This window comes from Cryptomeria japonica, chromosome 4 (assembly GCF_030272615.1).
Source record: "Cryptomeria japonica chromosome 4, Sugi_1.0, whole genome shotgun sequence".
Taxonomy (NCBI): domain Eukaryota; kingdom Viridiplantae; phylum Streptophyta; class Pinopsida; order Cupressales; family Cupressaceae; genus Cryptomeria; species Cryptomeria japonica.
In genome coordinates this window covers 454451618-454470766 of record NC_081408.1, presented here as the reverse complement: position 1 = coordinate 454470766, position 19149 = coordinate 454451618, and the positions used below count along the sequence as shown (strand labels likewise).

The 19149-nt window shown below is 37.1% G+C and overlaps 1 protein-coding gene across 1 annotated transcript in view; it reads left to right on the top strand.

Annotated features, from left to right (window-relative positions):
- LOC131077380 (outer envelope protein 80, chloroplastic) overlaps positions 1-19149 on the top strand; it is a 209407-nt gene that overhangs the window by 177828 nt on the left and 12430 nt on the right. Inside the window, exon 14 of the mRNA XM_058014871.2 lies at positions 7128-7275. Within this exon, the coding sequence (XP_057870854.2) occupies positions 7128-7275 (148 nt within the window). The remainder of the gene's footprint in view (positions 1-7127; positions 7276-19149) is intronic.

Below are 19149 nucleotides of genomic sequence, written 5' to 3'. Positions count from 1 at the left end.
AACTACATTGCCACTTTCACTAGCCATGTCATATGTAGATTAACCTCATCTATAGTGATTTAGGCAAGTTGTGAAACAATAGCTTCTGAGTCAACACATTCAAGATTAGCTTCCAATTTCTCGTCACCTCCTAATTGTAATTAGATTGCTTATGTGACAAGTAATGCAAGCTTGAGTGCACAAAAAACCAAATGCTTAGATTATTTTGCATCCAATTGGATGCAATTAATTAAGTGGATAATGGAGTAAGTGATCCCATTCCACTTAGTTGAATAAGGACTCACAATTTGTATAAATGTTTAATGTTGGGAAAAATAAGCTATATTCCACAAAGTATTAGGATGAGGGGATAGGGGAATGTGGGAACGTGTTTCAAGGATGACCTTGAATTGGAGGGATTTTGTTGAACCCTACATCATAGAAGCATATTTTGTAATTCTCAAAAATGTCCTCTTGGGCTGTAATCCCATCCTTGAAATGTTGGGTAACATAGCGAAAATTAGTAAACGGAGTTGCCATTTATCATTTATATAAACATTTTGAGTAAATGAAGCTAAAACATATACAAAGCTTTACATTTTGATAATTAGTTGATCCCATAGTTTGAGGACTTTGCAAGTACTCTCCAGAACTCTCCAAACTCCTGAGTCCTATCTTTGGCCAAGTCCACTTGACACTGACTCCTGCATTGAGTCTAGAAGAGTTCTTGGGAGTTGTTGTCCAAGTCTCGCCCCAAGTCTCTTTGAGTCCCAAACTCAGACTCCTAAGTTCTAGGCGCAAACTCTCAGGTCCGTTTGGGTGTGGCTAGGGAGGTAAAAAAACATAAAAAAGTGACTTTTTCTTCACTTTTTTTTTGGTCCAATCTTGTCCATAACAGGTTTGAATAGAAAAATAGGAAAGGAAGGAGAGGAGAAGAGGAGTATTGTAGATCCAAAAAACAATGTTGAAGAAACAATTCATCATCATTTTGATACTGTAGCACCCTTTAGTTCGAGGCTTCACAATTTGAGTTACATTAGGAGGGGAAAGAGAGAGATGTAGATTGTATCTGGTTGGTTTTCTCATTTTGACATATTATAGATGTAAACATTTATAAACTTATGATGCTATTATATGTTTGAAAGTTAGAAACTATGAGTATGAGTTAAGAAATCTCAAATATTGAGTGTTTGAAGATCATATGACATGTGTAATGTTGAATTATGACAAATTGATAGTCAAAATATTTTATGTTCTCTAAGTGAATTTATTTTTTTAGTAAAACGACGACTTTTTTTTTGCCAAGTCCTATTTTAAGTTGTTGAGTTTGCGCCGAGTCCGAGTTTTCAAACTTTGGCTGATCCAATGATTAACAAAAATTATTTGTAGCTTAGTATTTATATCATTCATCAAGTTGAAGTTGCAAAGTACAAAGTAACATTGAAGCACAAAATACAATAGCCTTTCTAATTCATTTTTTGTTGTAAATGTTTTGGCATATTCCTAATCATTGAAACTACCAAACTCTAATTCATAGAATTGCATGGCAATCAACCTTGTATTTACATTCTAATCCTCATCAATCTGTATTGGCTTCTTATTGTCTACCTCATAATATGGGACTCTCCATGTACTCAATCACCTTGTGATTGGTGAGGTGCAAGGCATTGTTGACAGTCACAAGCATTTGTTCTCTCTTAGAGGTGAGGTTGTTCCTCTTGAAAGAACACATAAAGTTATATATATTGGTTCCTTTGAGCACCAAAGAAGCTACTAATTCGTGATAAGAGTTCAACGACCAATGTGCATATCAATTATGGATGCTTATACAACTTCCACCAAGTTAATGGGTTCTCTTGTGTTTAAGTTTGATGTATCTATCTTTGTTGAGTTCATGTAGTCTTTAAGTTTGATAAATCTGGTCCACTCTTGTTGGATCAAGTGGATTTCTTTTGTAAATCACATCTTAATGTTGATTGTGGAGCACCTCTTCACTTTTATGTCATTCAAGGGAGAAGCCTACCAAGCCGCTACACATAGGACTTTGGGTTGAATGTATAGGCGGTTATGTGCAAAGGAATGTTAAGTTTCTTCTACCTCTATTGAATAATAGATTGAATGTACTCATTATAGAATGACAAAATGGGGTCTCTCTATAGAATTACCTTCAGTTGTTTGAGCATGCTATTTGTGCACTCATGTATATCTCCCTAAGGTTGGGAATGTCATATTCCCAATATTTGATCAAAAATTGGGGATAGAACTAAGGTTATTTATTTGGCAGCTGACAAAAAAATGTTGCTTCTTACCACCTACTTCACTCTCAAGCCTTGTTTTGTTTTTGACTTGACTCATTAATTCATGTCCTTATTTATGATCATTAGGTGAAAGGGATGCCGCAATTCAATTATGCTCTCCAATAAAATGTTTTTGAATGTCTATTTGGTTTGGAGGGGACTGATTAGTTCCTTGCAAAGAAGGATTGATATTTGAAATAGTATATGTGATATTGTAATTGTAGATAAACATTTGCACCTCTCATGGTGGCTAAAACTTGTTGATCCACCTAATTTTGCTGACAAGAAGGGATCAGATAGATATGCTTGTGGGCAGCTTCAACCAAATTTGCAATTGCATTGCATGTGCATGCCACATCTATGACAACTTGCATTAGATTGGTCCAGTCTCTTCAATTTCATTTTTGACAGTTTGAAATCAGAACTCCCCATCCTTGTAGTTCCTCAAATAAACATTTTTCATAAATAAAGCCCCTCCTTACATGTTGATGTGACCATGGTGGTGATGAGTGGATGCCTAATGTGTGTTCATTTGTCCATGAAAATGTGGCACCCATGCAAGACATAAATGGCCTTCATGTACTCTATTAGCACATTTATCTTGGAATAATTCTTATCCAAGATGATAGTCCTTATTTCGCGATCCCTAGTGTCAAATAAGACCACTCTTGTGCATCTTTGGACATGGCTTCCTTTAAATACAAAGAGAAATCAACATGGAATTCAATGCTATTGAAGAAAGGAGAATTTGCCACTGGTATTATTTATCTCATCTTTGGCCTATAAATTGAATAAATCTACCACCAGATTTGGTGTTCAACACATGGCCTTATGCTTCCCTTTAGGCACTACTACACTCGATGCAAAATAGGAACTCACACATGTCAAGTACTAGGAGGTTTGAAGATGGTGTCATGGTAACAAAAGGTGTGGTGATATCACTATTATACAATTTCATTATCTCAACACTCTATTCAAGTGAGGATTGCATATCCCAATACTTTTACGGGCAATTTGTAGGAGGTGGGCGTTCACTCTTGTATTACTTGGATGCCATTCAAGGGAGAAAAAATGAAATTTCCATAGGTGACTCCCCCTTGAATTAATGGCTTTGTTGACATCAATTTTTTATGCAAATTGCTGTAAATCGCCCTTATATTTCCTGTAGGCTCTTCTACACTAGACAAAAAATATAACTTGTGTATGTTGAGCATTAGTAGGTTTAGAAGATGTTATAAAAGTAACATGAGGTGTGGATATATCACCATTATTCAGTTTCATTGTCTCAAAACTGTAGTCAAGTAAGAGTTGATTACATATCCCAATTCTTTTACCAAGATTGGTTAACAATATGTGTAAGGTGGTATAAAGGTGATTTCGATGCCTTCACTCATCTTCAACTTGTATTAGTTGCAAAAAATGGTCCTTGTGATTGGTCGTAACATGCCATGCTTCCAAGGGGCATCCTTTTCTTCGAGTCAACTTTCACTTCTTGATGCCATGGTATGCTAAATGCAAACCTAGGTGGATAGAATATTAAAATCAGAAAAAAAAAACACATTTTAGTATGAACTACTTAATGTTAAAAAATATTTAAAATAAAATTGAACGTTTAAAACCTTAAACAATAATCTTAACTAATAGAAAACAATTTTTTTTATAACATAAATGGATAGATGCCACACTAACTATTTAAACCAACACTTTCATTTGAAAAAAAAGGTAAAATCAATGTTAGATGAGATGAAATATAAATTAAATGGTTTACAAGCATGCTCACACATAAATGGAACATTAAAGAATGAGACAACATTTTAGAAATGCCTGGAAAAAAGATAATCAAGATTTAAAAAATTTGACTTGGAACTGATAAAGCTATAAAATTTTATTCCTTGAATGGCTTCAATCTCATTCCATTACTCAAACAAGGTTGCATGTGCAGTTTGAGGAATGAAGAGGGTTGGATTCAGTATCAAACACACAAAATGTTTACTTATTTATTTTGCATTTTTGTAGTGGTTTTTCTAGAAAACATATGCACACCACATTTGGTGAATTTACATGGCAAATTTGTCAAGTGCTCATGGTGAGTCTACATTGTAATCTCGCCAAAAATTAGGGGTGGATTTGTTGGCGAGTTTCTTGCTTGGTTTTTTGATTCGTAAGTTTTGCAAGTAGTTGATGAGTTTTGTACCTATATTTAAAACTATCATTTCCATTTGTGATCCTTAAGGGTCTGTTGGTTCCCCAACTTGTATTCTGACAACTTCTAAAGATTTACCTAGTTTATGCTCAAAGCTGCTAGAAGTTAGGCCAACAAATATGAAACACTATCAATTGTGTTTTCTTTTGCACTTTAGGCTCTGCAAAACCTTGGTGGATTTCCATTTATGACATTGAGTTTTAGATCTATAGCTCAATGCCTAGCATATTGATTCATGCATACTTATTACAAGGATTTGTGAATTAGACCTTAAACATGCAAGCTCCTTGTTATCAATTTGTTTCAGATACAGGAGTATAAAATAGTTTATTTAATTTTTGTCGTTTTATGATCAATTCTTAGGCTATGGGAGAAATTGGATAGATTGGTGCCTATTCAAGGTGACAAAGTCGACCTACAAAGGGCTATCTGTGCTATCCTTCTTCAAGATCTGTTCTGTAACAGTAGCATTCTTTATTTTCTTCAACAAAAGAAATTATGATGTTGTTTGAACAAGACTAACAATGAAAATAATACAGGTGCAGCAAATGTGCACTGATGAACATCACAATACTTGATTATTTTGCTCAAAAGAATTCTGAATCACAAATTGGAGACGACACGCACTGAGAGCATGTATTCATATATGCTTAGATCATAGTATATATGATGATTACAAAAAATTGCAATCATTTACTGTGTACCTAGAAAAATAAAAACACAAAAACAATTAAGTCACTGCCCAAAATCTTCTCCGATTTCTCAAATTTTATTCCAAAACTCTCAAAAATAGTATTGAACCCTCTTTTAAAGACAAGATAATCCAAATTCCAATTGCTGTGAAGAGAAGTTGTCTTCAGATTGAGCAAATAGCACCAGATATCCAAACTAGGCGTTCTCTGTCATTACAGTATGCTGCAGTTAAACTTGGAGGTTTTGTTATTAATCCACTCATCAAGTGCTAATTCCAAGATATGGTGTGAAATCAAGCGTTGCATGCCTCAAACTGTACTTTTGGAGCATAATTGACACTTGTTGATGACAAAAAACACGTTTGCAAAAGAAATTGTGGAAATTTGTGCCCTTCTGCACCATTGCAGAAATTCAGGGGTTATTTTCTCCACTGCAGAGATATAGGGGTCATTTTCCATTGCGGTGATCTAAGGATCATTTTCCATTGTGTAGATTTAGGGGTTATTTTCCCATCTGTAGAGATTTAGGGGTTATTTTCCCCATTGTGGAGATTTAGGGGTCATTTTCTCCACTGCAGAGATTTAGGGGTCATTTTCCCCATCATAGAGATTTAGGGGTCATTTCACCCACCATGGACATTCAAGGGGTATTTTCTTCACTGCAGAAGTTCAAGGAGTATATGGATATATCCCTATTGGGGTAGAAATTCCACAAAGTACATAAATTCTTCAATTTTGGTTGGAATTTTCCAAATTTGAAACAAAGATACCAATTGGATGTTCTGAAAGATGGAAACATTGGCAACCCTCACACTTAGATAGATTTTTGGCTCTTATATTTGGGTACCTAGGCCAAAATGGGGGAATGAATTCAATGACTAGAACATCGCAAAAACGTGACAAAACTATGAAAACTTTCTGAGATGAGTTATAAATGATGGGAAATGAGATGAGGGTATGGAAACCTGCATGACCTAACTAAGTCTAGAGAGGTCATAGTTATAAGATTACATTAGGATTGTGAGTCCACATTTTAGATATTGATATTTTATATTTTTAAGCTTTAATATTATCTTAAAATATATGGTCATGATGTTTGCAAATGGTTTTAAATCTTTAGGAGCTATAATAAAGAAGATAGTTCCAGAGGGAACCTCTTTAGATGTAAACGGCCCTATTTCAGAATTTCAGCAATTTCAGGTGACATTATGTTCATGTAGAGAACAATTGGTTATTATTTATTACAAATAAAGAGGGAAACTATCAAAGGTATTAATAGATATATAAGTTTACATTTTATATTATCATGTAAATATAGTGTTCGGATGTTTAAAGTGGTTTAACATGTGTAGGAACTACAATGAGGAAGTTAATAATGGGTGTTCTGTTCAGATTTAAAATTAACCCTATTTCAATATTTCAGCATTTCAAGGTGGCATTATGTTCATCTAGAGTAGACTATAGAAAGAGATTATGCAAATTGATGGTCTGGAATACATCTCTTGACGAAACACTTAAGCTGAGTCACTCTTAATCCTTATCGTGGAAGATTAATGACCAACAAGAGTAGACGATCAATATGTTATAAGGCCTTTTTAAGCTGTATAAATCATGAGTATAAAACTTTATCCTATGCATTTAACAAAGTGAAGCATCAAAATAACTGTTTCTAGTAATGTCATTAGGTATTGGGTGTTTAACCGACTTGCTTATCCTCTTGTTTGAAAAAACACTGTTGACATAGCCATCACACATTTGTTGGAAGTTGAATTTAGGTTGATCTTATTTTTAGAATGTGAGATTTAGATTTTTTCACACTATAGGGATTCATGGTTTGTGCCAATATGGGTAATCTAGCTCTTTTGACTTGTATTCTTTACTTCTATTTCCAGCAATTAATGTTGAATGTTATCAGGTTTTTTAATTTGTTCTAATAATATTTGTTGTTTCTTGTAGTTTCTCTGGTGGAAATGTATATGGAGATTTGGCTCCTCACGAGGCATTTGCCATTGGAGGAACTAATAGTGTCCGAGGGTATGAAGAAGGTGCAGTTGGTTCTGGTCGATCATTTTTTGTTGGTAGCGCTGAAATTTCAGTTCCCCTGGTAAACTACCTTCTTATTTAGATATTGAAAATTAATTGCAATTGAAAACAATTCAATTATGTATCTATTTATCTTTATCTTTCTTTTTTTGGCTATACCTATGGAAACCAACTTAATAATTATTTGTCAATCTCTCCATTTTGAAGTTGACATTCTTGTTATTTATCTTGATTTACAACACTGCATTTTCTGCTGTGATGGGTGGATTGCAAACATTATTTATAATTAAAATGAGGATTCAGTTAACCTTATTAGAAGCAATTTGAATAGACATCACTTTGATGTAAATGGCCCAAAAGGAAATTATTATTTTTTTTCTGTGCAAATTCATGAAATTTATTTTCAATTTTAATATAATGAATTTGCTAACAAGGAGTTTGAGGCTAATGGATAGCTAACTTCAGGTATTTGTCTTTAGTCTATCACGTATAGATGACTAGTAATCCTGAGTTTTCTAGCGAGGAAAGGGGTTAGTATTGGTTTCTCATCCATCAAGCAAGGCCAAAAGAACATTCTGCTATGCGTCATTTGTCTGATATTATCACTGATTGCAAACAATGATGTAAAGGATTGAATACCTGACTAGATGCCAACTCCTGTACTTCCCAATTAAAGTTGATATTGGGAATAGATGGCAAGGGGTATTATTTCATTTGTATACATCTTCATTAATGCACTGACCATGCATATTCAAAGTCCTCCTCATGTAGGCTCAACATGAAAGTAAAAATAAGGGCCTCCAGAATTTTCTGCCATTTCCTGAAAGGGGCACATTTTGGGGATGGGGGGACAGGGCCAGAATGTCCACATCGTCTCCTTTTTCTGAAAATGTGGAGACATTACAGGGGACACCCACCATTGTGGGGTATGTCTCCTAAAGGGGGACCTGTTGTGACCATTTCACACATCGCCCCATTAAAATGGGGACCCCCTCTTTTTGCTTTTGTTTTGCCTGTTCTTCTCTCTGCTTTTAGGGTTTTGAGTAAGTGAGTGAGTCGTCTAGACTAGGGTTAGGCCTTGGGGTTTCCTTTTTGATGTTTTCAAGCCGAAGTCCAGTCCAATTTTGAAAGATTATTGAGCATCCTCGCGTAGATTGCAATTTTGAAATAGGATGAGCTTGCCAGGAGGTCAAGTGTGTCTCAGGATGAGTCCAGTCAAGATTTTAAGGGCAAATTCAAGTTAGGTCTAAATGGTAGCATTTTGATGATTAAATTATGCATTTTGTCTGGGTGAATTTTGATCAAATTTTGGAAGTAAGGTAACCAATTCCTGGCCTTGGAGACGACCTAGCCCTGCATGATGAAGTGATCTGAAGACCTAGATTTTGATATTTTAACTCCAAAAGGGCAAAATCGCTCCTGTCCCTCTCCCAGGGACCAGGGCGAAATTGATATTTTGTGCAATTTGGTTATTGACTTGTTTTATTTGCTTTTTGCAGGTTTGCCAGGAGAGACAATCGAGCGTGAATTGAAGATTTTGAAGATTTTTGAAGATTCAAAAATGACAAGTTTTTAAGGTTTAAGGCCAAATCGCTCCTGTCCCTTGCTGAAGGACCAAGGCGAAATGGCTTATTTAGATCATTTTTGGCCTTAGTGGATCAAATTGAAGCATCAAGGACGCGATGAAGGATGAAATGAGCATAACGGAGTATCAAGACTTGGTCGTTGGCAATGAAAGATTGAAGATTTGACCTTTAAGACAAAAATCGCTCCTGTCCCTCACTGAAGGACCGGAGCTTGATTTCCAAATTTGCACTATCCTTGCAAGACCAGGACAATTTTATGATTGGAAGAGATCAAGAAGGACATGTTTTGTCCATTGAATATACTTTGAGCGACCAACTAGCAAGGGAACATGCTAAGATGACAAAATCGCTCCTGTCCCTCACTGAAGGACCGGAGCTTGAAATCCAAGTTCGCCTTATCCTTGCAAGATTTGAATGATTTCGCGATTTGAGAAGAACAACGAAAGTGTGTTTTATCCGTTGAATATAACTTGAATAGACCACAATGGAGAAAATCGATCCAAATTGACCAAGGCGCTCCTGTCCCTCTCCAAGGGACCAAGGCGATTTTAAAAGAAGCTCCTGTCCCTCTCTCAGGGACCAGAGCGATTTTCTCAAGAGATGAGTTTTGGGCAAAGGAAAAGCGAGTTTCAAGTTTGAGATGAAGGAAGGAAGGCATGATCGATCCATTGAAGATAATTTCGAAAGTTGGCGAAACACAAGTGAGCTTATAGATACAAAATCGCTCCTGTCCCTCTCCAAGGGACCAGGGCGAAATATAGATTGTCCAGCCTCCCTCTCCGAATTTGGACAAGTCCAAGCCAAGGCACATGATGAAAATGATATTTGAAAAGCTTCAAGGAAGAACAAAGTCGCAAAGACCACAAGCATTTGATGAAATTGGTTAAGGCACTCCTATCCCTCTCCCAGGGATCAGAGCGAAATATTCAACTATGCCTAATTTTAAAATGCAATTTCGTTTCCAACATTCGAGATGGAGTAAACAATGACGTTTTTCACCTTGAAGGCAATTGGAGGTTGACACGATCAAGGGTTTGCACCAAGAACCAAATGGCGCTCTTGTCCTCCACTCAAGGACCAAGGCGATTCTCATAAAAGCAATCATTCCCTTCCAAAGCCATGCCAAAGCAAGGTTGTACAAAAGTCAAAATGTCTTTCGAAGGGCAATGAACAAGGAACCAACCCTAAAAATTGACTAACTTAAGCACAAATACAAGATCGCTCCTGTCCTTCATTGGAGGACCAGGGCAAAAATCCTAAGAAGGTCAATTTTGCCTTGAAAAAAATGAGCTTGGCATGCATAAAGCAAACAAGGAAGATCATCGATTGCCTTGCATCATGAATTGGCAATCTAAAAGATAAAGATCAAGGGCAAAAGTAGAAAATTGCTCCTGTCCCTCTCCAAGGGACCAGGGCGAAGATGTTCCAAGGTACGCCTCTTCCAAAGATCACATGAATCAAACTCAAGGTTCCAAGCGAAAACCCCATTTTGGACGTAAAGGAAGAAATTTCAAGCGTAAAAAGCAAGGAGTATGAGGTTTAGAATTAAATCGCTCCTGTCCTTCAGTCAAGGACCAGGGCGAAATTGCTTTAAAACAAGTTCCTTCCAAAGATGAAATAAATTAAACCCCAAATGCCAAGCAAGAATGCTATTTTGGACATTCAAGATGAGACTTTGAATGCGAGAAGCAAGAGATACAAGACCAAAATACATGGGCGCTCCTGTCCCTCTCCCAGGGACCAGAGCGATGTTGATAGATGTCCCTTATATCTCCTATGCCTAGGCGCCAATAATTTTTAAATTGCATTAAATGCCAAAATTCGATAAAACTTGGAAATATTTTAATGGGCATTTAATAAGTTCGCTTAAGGCATTTAATAATTAATTTAGCCTTTTAAAAAATCGAAATTTAATTGCAAAGGCATTTAATTAATTATTAATTTAAATAAAAAAGAGAGCGCTTGGGGTTTTATTTTAAATATTTTAATAAAGGTCGGCCGCCTCCTTTTTATTTAATTTTTGTTTATTTTTGCCTATTTTCTAAGTCGGCCTATGGGTAATGGCAAAGCATAAACGCCTATATATGGGAGGTACTTTGAGTCATTTTAATCCATCATTCAATCATTGTCTACATGCGATTTGGAGAAGCAGTAAAAAGTGCGAATTTTGATCCAAGGAGAGGAGCGAAATCTCATCCAAGGAGAAGTGCGAACTTTGCTAGAGGTTGGAAGTGGAGCGAATTTTCCTTAAAGCGTTGAAGACCCCAAGGGTGGCGAGGTTGATGAAGGAGGCGCCTTTGCTAGAAGACTTTGATCTTCATTTTGCCTAGCAAACTTGCTTAATTTTGCATCTTTTTTTGAGTTAGTTCTCAAAGAGAGATATGGTGAAGATCCTCCTAGCATAATTTTGAAATTTTGAAAATTTGAATTTCCAATTGCATAATCGTATTTAGGAAATGATAATTCAAAGATTTATCATGAAGTTTCCTAAAATTAAAGCTTAAACTTAATCTATATTTCTACGTTCCAAGGTATATTGCTCATTATGAAATGTCATGTAGGTGTCAAGATGGCGACCCCAAAGGCAGGAGCATCCAGCAGTCGTCCGGCTCTCATGAAGGAAGATCAAAGGAATGAAGAAATGGAGACCAAGATCGTGTCAAAGTGGAGCAACATTGGAGATACCAACTTGGGAAACTTCAGTGTGAAGAAGTTTCGAGAGGTCCCTTACATTGGGAAGCCATCACCTGTCGCGAGGAGAATAATTGAAAGCGGCATTATCAAGGCGGCCGGCTTCCCTCCAACAATCCAGTGCCATGAGCTGATGATCGAGTGTGCCCGCCATTACGACCCACAGTCAAGATTGATCGTGTCCAAGGAAGGAAACACTTTGGCTTATCTTTCAGAGGCTATCAGTGAAGCTCTTCACCTACCAGAACATAAAGATATGATTTACAAAAGTTTGGAAGGAGCTAGATCCATGTACGAAGATGATCCAGACACTTGCTTGGGCATCATCAACAAGAATTGGTTACTCAAGAGTCGTCCTCGCTTGAGCAAGATTCCCAATACACCACACAGGATCGACTTCCAGGAGGAATACAGAGATTTGATAACCTTACTCAATCGAGTTACAGGGGCTCCTCAAGCCTTCTATTTTGAGAAGTGGATGTTCTTCTTCATCCAAGTGATAGTCCAGGGAAAAGGAACAATTCATTGGGCTAGAATTATTAGCCATTGCTTGGACGTGCAATTGAGAAGATTGAAGGCTACTAAATCCTTCCACATGAGCTCGTACATCATGTATGCCTTGATCAGGAGTTTTGAATATGCAGGACTACCTCACAGAGGAGTGATCAGAAGAGGACCTGGAGAAGTCAGAGTTTGTGATTCTTATGTTTATTTGCATCATCCACCAGGAAGCAACTACAAGTTAGTCAATGATACTTTCACGATGAACATCACCAGGACATTGCAAGGCGGGATTCACAATCACCTATCTCAAGAGGCACAAGAGCTTGTAAAGAGGTACGGTGCTTGGTTTATCCAATTCCAGAAGTTTACATATATCAGAGTTCATGGGTGTCCTTCACCTCCATATATGTTGCCAAGATATCCGACAGACAGAATAGTGTTACTTGAGGTAACTAGACAGTTGGCAGCTTACGCAAAGGCATTTAGACACAGGCATGGAAATGGAATTCCTGTACCTATCATACTAGGAAATTCAGTTGAGGTATGTCCTAATGCTCCAGCTTTAGATGATGCAGAAAGAGAGTTGGCCTTATATTCTTTTTCATTCTTTTCATTGAGGGAGAATTTTGATCCTTATGGGTATATAGAGGAGACAATTGGTAGGAAGTACAAGCATGAATGTCAGGTAGAAGATTTTTGGATGAATCTCTCAGATGATTTAGAGGTGAAAAGAAAGATGCATTCCAGATTGCCTTTGGATTTCATCAGGAAATGCAAAGTTTACAGAGTGGCCGATCAAGCTCAGGACAGTGGCAGGCACCTCCAGTCATCTTATGATAGAGAAGACAAGGCAGTGAGGATAGATTGGAATGAACTTGAGGTTGTGGACTTAAAAGCTTTGATGGCTCCAGTTTTGTCCTGTACTCGCAGATGGGTTGATGTGCAACATCAAAAGTTGAGAGAGCAAAATATATCTATGACCTTTACTTTGGAGGAAAGATCGACAGAAGGAGGAGCAAGTGCAAGTGAAGTTTATCATCATCCTAAAAGCACAAGCGACGGCAATCCTCACCCCAGAAGCGTAAGTGAAGGCAATCCTCATCCTAGAGGTGCGAAGAGGAAGGAAAGACCTGAGAAAAGAGAGTCTTCCAAGAAGAAGCAAGAGGCCAATCGACATCGCTCATCCGGCACATCTTCTCGACAAGAGAAGATAATGGATGGAGGAGCTCATAATTTACTCCAGTGCTCTACTTTACTCCAGATGAAGGAAGTTCTTTTCGAAGACACCAGCGCCAAATGCAATCAAGTGGAGGAGGTCATCCATCCAATCTAGGACAAGGTGTTTGGGGTTTTATGTACTATTCTTGGCCGAAGAATCGAAGTTGAGACAGATGTGGATCTTCAAGAGTTGGAAGAAAGGGTCAAGGTCATCTTTTGCAAAGATGAGAATGTTATTACAGATGAGCAAAGAGATCAAATGTTTGCTACTATGCTCCTGATTGAGAAAATCAAGGAACTCGAACCTGAATGGGACGCAGCTCTTCTCAAGGCCTTTGATCAAATTATTCACTTGGAGGAACGAATGAGGAATCTTCCCGAGATTCCTATGGCTGAGATTGAGGGAATCGTGTCCAGATTCATTGCATATGCTAAAAAGGAGCATTGGAAAAGGAACAAGGTTCTAGAAGAGAGGTTGTTATAGATGACGTGGCACCTTAATTATCATTGGTCTATGTTTCCTAGATTTTTGTGCCAAATTAAATATTTGGCTATGCATTTAATATTATTCAATAAAAAGGGAACTTTTGTAATAAAACTCTAATTAGGGTTTAGGTGTCAGAATCTCAGCCATTGATCTTCTTTTGATCTGGGCCGTTCATTGTAATTGAGGATGCTATTTATACCCTCATTCATTTTCATTTTGATATAGAATTAGAAAGAGAGAGCAATAGGAAATAGTTAGAAGTTTAGAGCTTTTTGAGAGAAGAAAGTATTTGTAGCAAGATTGAGCTTTGAAGAAGGAATTTCAAGCAATTGTTGTCTATTTTGGCTTTGAGATCAATAAAATATTGAAGTTATGGTGTTTTATTGCAATTCTTGTGGCTATCTTCATGGTTGTTTGTTTTCTTGAATCATTCTCAATCGAAGTAGTATTTAGGTTTGAAGGACTAAGTGTTGGGCTTGATCTTTGGTGAGATTCACATTCCAAACCACTAGCTTCTTGCTGATTGTAGGAACGCCTTGCGTGGTCAACTGGAGAGACTTGAATCGCTTAAACCTTCAATCGTCATTGAGCTTTGGATATGTGCCTTTGTGGTAGTGTCCATGATCCTTGATGAATTGAAAAAACCATTTGTTACCTTAGAAGATCGCATCAATTTCAGTTGAGTTGTTATTTCATGGCAATATTGAAATTGGTAGAATCTTGCCAAGTCTAGCCTACATTGGGTCATTCTTAGGATTAGATTAGAATTTACCCCTTGCAAACTCTACCTTTTGATCTTTTTGAGAACTTGTTAGTTTAGAGAAATCTTGTTCCTGCAGCGCGGATTGACGTAAGGCCCCTTGATGAAACAACATTCACAACGACCACTGGTGCTTATCCACACATAGAGACCCTACATAAAAGAACATTGGAGTCACCCTGATTGATTCTTTTTTGCGACATCTTCAGCAATCAGAGGCTTTATTCAAGAGAGGATAAGGTACCCTTGGGTATTTTATTCTGTGTATGATTGTGTACAAAATACACGTCAACAGGACCCTAGGGTATTTTGGGAATGCACATGTCCCCAGCAGATTACATTTTAATTTTCAATAAGATGTGCTGCTGCAGATTTACAGATTGCATTTGCATTTTGACAATGGATTTTGATTTTAAGCTACTATGATGACTAGTGCATCTTTATGAAGTTGAAGGAACTCCTGCTCATCCTCGATGCACTTTCATTAGATGTTATAAACTTATAATAGAAATTCAGTGATATAACAAACTTTATCTTCCAAAAATACAGTCTATGATCTTCTCAAGAGAATGACAGTCTATGATCTTTATGCTATAGAAATGCCTTTAAAATTTAAAAAACAAGTAGTTTTTTTTTTTTAACTTTTTAACATTTTTAAACCTTTTATTAAGATCCAATTTTTCCTTGTTTGAATTTGAAATTTTTCAAAAAATCTTATACTTTTAGTTTGCCAACTTTTTCCCACAATTTTTTTGCTGCTATGATAATTACTCTAGAAGCTACTCCTTATGTTTATTTATAGTAATATTTCAAAAGGTTTGAGTGCATTAAAAATACTTTTAACAATAATTTTATTATGATCAAATACTCTGTAGAGATCTTATTTTGTACAATTTTGGTAGTATGTTGACATTACGAGAATTCAATGATGTGTGAGGGTCTCTTAGCTTCAATTATTCCTAATATGTTTTCATCAATTTCAAGTAACCATTTTGGGGTTCGTTGGGCGTTTAAAAATTTCATTAGGGTCACTCAAGGATAATGGACAAAGGATTTCATTTTCTTTCTAACAAAGGCTATCCCCTATATAGTTTGTAGATACATTCATTCATTTCAGTTTTAGAGGTGTCATCAATTTCATAATTGTTATTGAAATATGGATCGGGGAGTGTGTTTTCAGTATCATTTTGTTCACATCTACAATATTCAAGTCTTTGTCTTAGGTTGTCTTCTTCTTCTGTCTACTGCATTACTCTTATAATTAATTTCATGAGAAGTTTCAACATTTTCATATCCATTCTCACTTTCATGTTCATCTTGATTTTCATATTTATAATAGTTGGGATGGTTGGGAGACTCCTAAAACACTGCTTGGGGTGGTTGGGAGACTCCTTGAGGTCTCTTGAACATTTCAGGGATGTCTCGGAGTCCCCAAACTAGGGGGTGCTCTGGAAACATCCTTTAGACTTGAGTAGCAATGGTGGGGTGCGGGGGGGAGGAACTCCCCTCCAAGTCCCCACATCTTGGGGACATCCCCATCTAAAAATCATGGGGATTTCTTGTGGGGGCGAAGGGCAGGGCCTCCTTGTGGAAAACTGATAATTATATTCATATTCATTATAAGTTTTGACATTTTAATTTTTAAATATCATGTTCAATTTCATTTTTATCAGAGATTTTATTAAATTCAATAAAGTCATTTGGTGCTTCAACTTGAGAGGCTTTAGTTAGCATATCATTTGGGGGTAAAGAACCCTCACCCTCATAAGTACCCCCCAAACTTCCTTATACTAGCCTCTTCCTTTATTTATCTCTTTCTTGAATTGATTCAATGTCTTATGTTGCATTTTTACTGCTCGCTTTCAACATGCCTATCACTACACATTATCACAAAATGCTAACACCGTAATGGTTGGTAGAATGGGATTTGTTGTCAATTATGAAAATTGTTTGTTACTCGGCCGAATTGTGTTTTTTGAGCAGAGAATCTTTTTAGGGGTTGTTGGAGTCTCAAAAACAATACTTTGGTGATCCCATAACAAATATCTGTTTATGATTTTTCCAAAATAGATATCAATTTTGTAAAATGGCTATTCATTTCTGGCTTGGAAAAGCTTTTCCCTACAATTTTGCTTTAGGTTCACAATTGAATAGGCTTATTAACCCCAAATCAACCTCTTCCATTGAAATCATAGGCTGGGAGGTTGTCATAGACCTTACTCAACTTCAACCTTGATGCTAATAGGCCATTTTTATCCAAATTTTATTAAAAAAAGCCGTATATTTGTGAAACTCTTGGGATTCTAAAAATATAATGTCTTTGTTGATGTATAGCTTTTTGGCAAATTGGAGGAATTGATTATGTGTTGCATTTATGTTTTGTCATTGATGGCAACACTGGCTGTTTTGGTTGTTCACCGGTTTTCGGTAGAGCGGTTGGATTATGATATTGATCCGGTATGCTTTGGTTTGTGGAATTGGTTTGGATCTATCATTCATGCTATTCAGATGCGTATCACAATCAGTTGGTTCGGGATTTGATGACTCAGGAGCTATCATTTGTTCTAGTAAGCCTTTTGGTCACCGGTAAGGGTTTTACCGACAGAGCTTTGTTGAAGATCTTTTGATGCACTTGATAAGTGGTGTTGGTGGGCCTTCTAGATGGCTTTCAAGATGCTGTTGGTTATCTTGTTCGTGTTCCTGTTGATCGGTGGTGTTGCATTTAGGACCGGACCTAATGCTATTTTATTCTGTTAGGTTATGGACCGGTTTATGTAACATGTTGGTGGATGATCCTGATGCGTTACCGGTTGGATCTATTGATTGGATTATGTTGTTTCGGTCTTAGGCTGACTTGGTTGATCATTGGATTGCGGGTTTATGTTATGAATTTATTGTATTATCTTTTAGGTGGGCGACCTAATTGTTTAGGTCCCGGGTTGGTATAAATATGATGTAAGATCTCTTTGTAGATCATGGTTATGGTTATGGGTTTATGGTTTTAGGGGTTATGCAATTATCTGTGTGCGAATAAGGTTGTAATCATATGCAGAGGTTTTGGTCGATCATAGGTGATTGAATTGGGTTGGTGAAAGAGGTTTAAGACCTCTGGTACTGAGCTTAACCGGAACTGTACTCAAGCATAGGAGATGCTATTCTTGCAGTTCACTCCTCTTTCCGGATTGTAGTCTGGATTTATTTTGTAGTTAGTGAGGCTCCTTTTGTGATGAGCAGTGCGCTCTAGGTTGTTGGCCTTCCTGCATGTGCAGGCCCCTCTTTTTATAATCACATGCTGCAGAAGTATTATCTGACTGTGGGTAGGCTTCCCACGGTGGTTTTTCCCTTTATCGGGTTTTCTACGTACAAATCTTGGTGTTATCTTTTGTGGATGGTTGGTAAATGTTTTGTGGCTTATATTTGTATCATTGCTATTCCGGTATTTGGTTTATGTATTCCAGTAATAAAGTTTTAATGCTTAAAGTTCTCTAATCTGTCGACAACAGATTCACCCCCCCTCTCAGTTGTCCACCGGTTATCTGAGCTTTCTAACAATTGGTATCAGAGCCTGGTCCTCTCTGCAGAAGCTTAACCGCTTGAGGAAGATCATATGGCATCTAATAGTTCAAGTTCATCAAGTTCATCTGCAGTTGTTTTCCGGAGGGAAATTCCTAGGCTTGATGGAACAAATTACAGAGTATGGAAGATTCTGATGGAGACTCATCTGTCTTGGTAAGGAGATTTGGGAGATCATTGAGAAAGGATATACACCTCATAATCTGGCATTTGACAATCCTCCTCTGATAGGCTTGGATAAGGACATTGAAAATGATTGTAGAGCTAGAGAAGCCCTTTTGTGTGCACTTTCTGATCAGCAAGTATGGGATTAACTGACAAATCAACTGCAAAGGCTATATGGGATAAATTGGAGACTCTAAATGAAGGCGACCCTACTGTTAAAATTGCTAAACTTGATGGTTACCAGGTTAGATATGAGAACCTAAAGATGGAAGAAGATGAAAGGATTACTGCATTTATGGAGAGAGTTAATGAAATTATTTTGGGAATTTTGTGTTGTGGTGGAAATTTGAGCGAAGATGAAATAGTTTCTAAAATATTGAAAGCTCTGCCACTGGCTTACAAGATGAAGGCTACTGCAATTCATGAGTTGAGAACAATGGCAAACACCTCTGTTAATAGGGATACCTTGGTTGGGAAGTTATCTACTTTTGAGCTTGAGGAATTTGGTCCTTCTGGAGTTGCAAAAACTGAACCTATTTTCATGCATCTACATCATCTACCGGCAAGAGTGATTGGAAAGCCTTATATGTTAAGGAACTGGAGGAAATGAAGAAAGAAAATGGAGAGTTTGAGCAACGTGAAGCCCTATTTGCTAGAAGAGTACCTAAAGGTCCGACATGAAGTAAGTATGAAAGAAAATCACCTTTTAAATGTCTCGCATGTAATAAGATAGGTCATTTTGCATCTAGATGTCCTGAAAGGAATTCAGAATTTGAGGAAAGAGCTAGAAGATCTTTTAGGCCTAACCATGATTATCATAACAAGCATAAGTATAGGAGGAACAAAGATAAATCATGCTACTATGCGGATGAGGAAGGTGTGACTGATTCTGATGATGAACCGGCACAAGATTCAGATAGTAGATCCGGCAATGGAAAGGAATGGGTATTC